The sequence below is a fragment of the Heterocephalus glaber genome, unplaced genomic scaffold (assembly GCF_053883595.1).
Source record: "Heterocephalus glaber isolate CG9 unplaced genomic scaffold, H.glaber_assembly_v1.0 deba00001613, whole genome shotgun sequence".
In the NCBI taxonomy this organism is placed as follows: Eukaryota; Metazoa; Chordata; class Mammalia; order Rodentia; family Bathyergidae; genus Heterocephalus; species Heterocephalus glaber.
In genome coordinates, this window is record NW_028258384.1 from 3,851,271 (window position 1) to 3,855,508 (window position 4,238).

At 48.7% G+C, this 4,238-nt stretch overlaps 1 protein-coding gene across 1 annotated transcript; it reads left to right on the forward strand.

Moving 5' to 3' along the window:
- Positions 1–436: 436 nt before the first annotated feature.
- On the forward strand, positions 437–3,842 carry Magee1 (MAGE family member E1). The gene is made up of 2 exons (XM_013066545.3): positions 437–557; positions 666–3,842. The coding sequence occupies exon 2, from the start codon at positions 791–793 to the stop codon at positions 3,311–3,313; it is 2,523 nt and encodes an 840-aa protein (XP_012921999.1). The 5' UTR covers positions 437–557; positions 666–790; the 3' UTR covers positions 3,314–3,842.
- Positions 3,843–4,238: the final 396 nt, after the last annotated feature.

Genomic DNA, 4,238 nt, shown 5'->3' on the forward strand with positions numbered 1-4,238 from the left:
GGACTAAATCCCAGGCCCTCAGGGCCTCTAGAGAAGAGTCCTTCCTGTTTCACATTAGGAAAAGAGTTATTAGAAACCTACTATAAAATGACAGCAGATGGGGACAGAGATGAGGGTTGCACCATTCCAGAGACCGTGCACATTTTCTTTGAAACAGTTTTGGGGAAATGGCAAATGTCAAGATACTAGCTACCAATTTTGAGAATCTGCTAAAGTGCCTGGCACTCTGTGTAGAAGCCTTCTAATCATACTGTAACTCAGAAGTAGGTATTATTTCCTCTGTTTTTTATTCCCTATCTGCTCCACTCTCCTTGATGTACCTTACCAAAGCCTCCCTCCTGTCAGTATGTTCCTTGCTTTGGTGCAGAATCACCACATCCACTTTCTCAAACCCAGGGGAGGGGTTGGGCGGGGCGGGGTCTCCCTGTCGCAGAGCCCGACTGCGCCTGCGCGGACTGCGGCAGAAGGAGGGGTGTGAGAAGCTGAGTATACTGAGACTAGCGTTCGCTGTTGGCCAGCACCTTCTTTCTTTTGCATCATCTCTGATTTCAGCTTCAGTAAGTTGCTTGGAACTTTGGCTGTGGCAGCAGCAGCAGCGGCGGCATTACTGCTAAGGGCAGTTTTGTGCCAAGGCACCTTCATAACTCCTGTCTTCTTTCTACTAGATCGCGGGCCTGTCGGTGTCTGCTTCCACACTCCGGTCGACAGGACCTTGTCGCTGGTAAGCCAGAACTCGCGCCGTCGCAGCAGTGCAAAGGCCACTGCGCACAACAGCAGCAGCTGGGGTGAAATGCAGGCCCCTAACGTCCCCGGTCTCCCCGCTGCTATGCCAGGCCCAGACGTCCCCGAGGGTCCCAGCGATCCCCAGATCCTCCAGGGTCTCTGCGCTCCTGAGGGCCCAGGCACCTCCGTGCCATCCACCCCTGGTGAGGGCCCAAGCACGTCTGTGCTGCCCGCTGCCTCTGAGGGCTCATGCGCCTCTGGACCTCCTACAGTCTCCGAGGGGCCAAACATCGACCTGTCGATCGCCGCCTCTGAGCGCCCAAACAACCCTTTGCCGCCCACTGCCTCTGAAGGCTCGAGCGCCTCCGAGCATCCCTCTGTCACTGAGGGGCTGAACACCTCTGAGTTGCCCCTCTCCAACGAGGGCCCGAGCTGTTTTGTGCCGCCCACCTCTGGTGAGGGACTGAGCACCTATTTGCCACCCACCTCCGGTGAGGGCCCGAGCACCTCCGTGCCGCCTACCACCTCTGAGGGACTGAGCATCTCCGCGCCGCCCACTTCCGGAGAGGAACTCAGTATTCTCATGCGGCCCACTGTCTCTGAGGGGCCAGGCATCAACATGCCACCCTTCTCCGGGCAAGGCCTCAGCACCTCTGTGCCCCCCACCCCCGATGAGAGCCCGAGCACCTCGGTGTCTGACGCACCCGGCACCTCGGTGCTGCCGCCTTCTGATGAAGGCCGGAGCATCTTCACTCCGCCTACTCCTGATGAGGGCCGGAGCACCTCCTTGGCGCTCACAGCTTTTGAGGAACCGGTCGCCTCTGTGCTGCTCCTTTCTGGCAACAGCTCCAAAATCTCGGGGTTGCAGACCTCCGGGGAGGGCCCAAGCACCTCTCGGGTGTCCAGTGCTACTGAGGGACTTGGCTTATCTGGGATGCCCACTGCCTCTGAGAACCCTGGTGCATTGTTGAGCTCCAGTGCATCTGGGAGCCCGAACTCTTCCAAGTGCTCCGTTGCTTTGCCAAACCTTGGCGTTGCCAAGGCCTCCGCAGACTCTGAGGGTCCCAAAGGTGCAGAAGGCCCCGTGGAATTCCAGGTCCTGAGAGACCATAAGAACTCTAACTCCATTACCATTATGGGTCTCAGCACCTCCCAGGTCGCCCTTACTCTGAAACCCCAGGACCCTATGGAACAGAATGTAGCTGAATTGTTGCAGTTACTGCTGGTGAAGGATCAGAGCAAGTACCCTATACGGGAATCTGAAATGCGGCAACATATTGTTAAAGAATATCGCAACCAGTTTCCTGAGATCCTCAGGCGAGTAGCAGCCCACTTGGAATGTATTTTTAGGTTTGAATTGAGGGAACTCGACCCTGAGGAACGCACCTACATTCTGCTCAACAAACTGGGACCTGTGCCCTTTGAAGGGTTAGAAGACAGCCCAAATGGGCCAAAGATGGGCCTCCTGATGATGATCCTAGGAGAAATATTTTTGAATGGCAACCAAGCTAAGGAGGCTGAGATTTGGGAAATGCTCTGGAGGATGGGGGTGCAGCGAGAAAGAAGGCTTTCCATTTTTGGGAACCCAAAGAGACTTTTATCTGTAGAGTTTGTGTGGCAGCGTTACTTGGACTACAGGCCAATAACTGACTGTACACCAGTGGAGTATGAGTTTTTCTGGGGCCCACGATCCCACCTCGAAACCACCAAGATGAAAATTCTGAAGTTCATGGCTAAGATCTATAACAAAGATCCTATGGACTGGCCAGAGCAATACAATGAGGCTCTGGAGGAAGATGCTATCAGAGCTGCTGCTGATGATTGGCAGGCTGTCCCTCAGTTTAGAAGGCCCTTTTTTGAGGAAATTCCTGCAGACTTATTATCTCCTGATGCAGAGGTTTCTGGCTATCCCTCAAAATATCCCCCACATTCATGGCCTGAGTCAAGAATGGAGAGCAAAGCAAGGAAGCTGGTGCAGTTATTTCTGCTCATGGATTCAACTAAGCTGCCTATACCAAAGAAAGGAATTCTGTACTACATTGGCCGAGAGTGCAGCAAAGTGTTCCCTGACCTCCTGAATCGTGCTGCTCGCACTCTGAACCACGTGTATGGGACAGAACTAGTGGTACTTGATCCCAGGAATCACTCTTACACCCTGTACAACCGAAGGGAAATGGAAGATGCTGAAGAGATCATAGATAGTCCAAATAGGCCAGGCAACAACTTTTTGATGCAGGTTCTAAGCTTCATCTTTATAATGGGTAATCATGCTAGGGAGTCTGCAGTTTGGGCCTTTCTTCGAGGCTTAGGGGTTCAGACTGGAAGAAAGCATGTGATTACTTGTAGATATTTGAGTCAGCGCTACATAGATAGTTTACGAGTTCCTGATAGCGATCCAGTCCAATATGAGTTTGTTTGGGGCCCTAGAGCCCGCTTGGAAACCTCCAAGATGAAAGCGCTGCGATATGTGGCCAGAATCCAAAGAAAGGAGCCACAGGACTGGCCAGAGCAGTACAGGGAGGCAATGGAGGATGAGGCCAATAGAGCCCAGGCAGGGCACAGGCAAATCCTTATTCACAATGTCAGGTAGAGGAATTTGTGGCATCAGAGGCCTTGATAGGCTGGGCCCTAGAGCCCTGAGTCTTATGTTTTGGGGTGGGGGTCCATATTGTGTTTGATATTTGTGTTCCAGTTCCATTTATGTCTTTTCATATTTAGTTTCTGTTTGGTATCATGAAAAGTTTCAATTGTTTTAATATACTGTCTGGTAAGGTAAATGTGATTGACCACTTGCTATCTCTGTTGTATTTTGGTATAAGAGTTTCAATAGTGTTGTAATATGCTTTGGGAATCTTTCCATCTCATTGCATTATCTGGAAAAGAATATATAGCATATAGCTATAAATATAGGCTTTTTCTTGAAAGCTTGAAAAAATTCACCAGTCTAGTGATCTAGCTTCACAGATGTTAAACAAACAAAAAGTATAACAACTGAAAAAGGACTCTAAGTTGTGGCTGGCCTCCCTTTCTGTCTGCTTTTGTGTAAAGTATACCAATGTTTACCTGTATTTGCTTTGCTGTAATAAAATGTAATGAAAAATAAAAGTATAATAAATTAATGCTGATTCACTAATTTATTCAATAAACATTTATTAAATTTTTATGTGCTAACTTATTCAATAAACATTTATGAAATTTCCATCATAAAATGAACACAAGTAATATATTCTAACATATATATATATATATATATATATATATATATAAATTAGAGTGTTCTATGGGAATTAAGAGGAGGCACACCTAACCTAATTCTCGGGGTTTTCAGATTGGTCCTGAGAGAAAATGATGAGAGTGGGGGGAGAAGATTGCATCTTTAATACACTCATGAGTTAAAGCTGGACTCAGTCTTCAGGAGTACTAGTAGAAAATAAAATTAAATATTTCATGGTGAAAGGTGAGGGGTTTTTCATGTAGTAAGTGGCCTCATTAATATATATGGGGCTTTCTTTAAG

Coding starts and splice junctions, on each gene's coding strand:
- Magee1 (XM_013066545.3), top strand. CDS start 791: ATGCAGGCCCCTAACGTCCCCGGTCTCCCCGCTGCTATGCCAGGCCCA.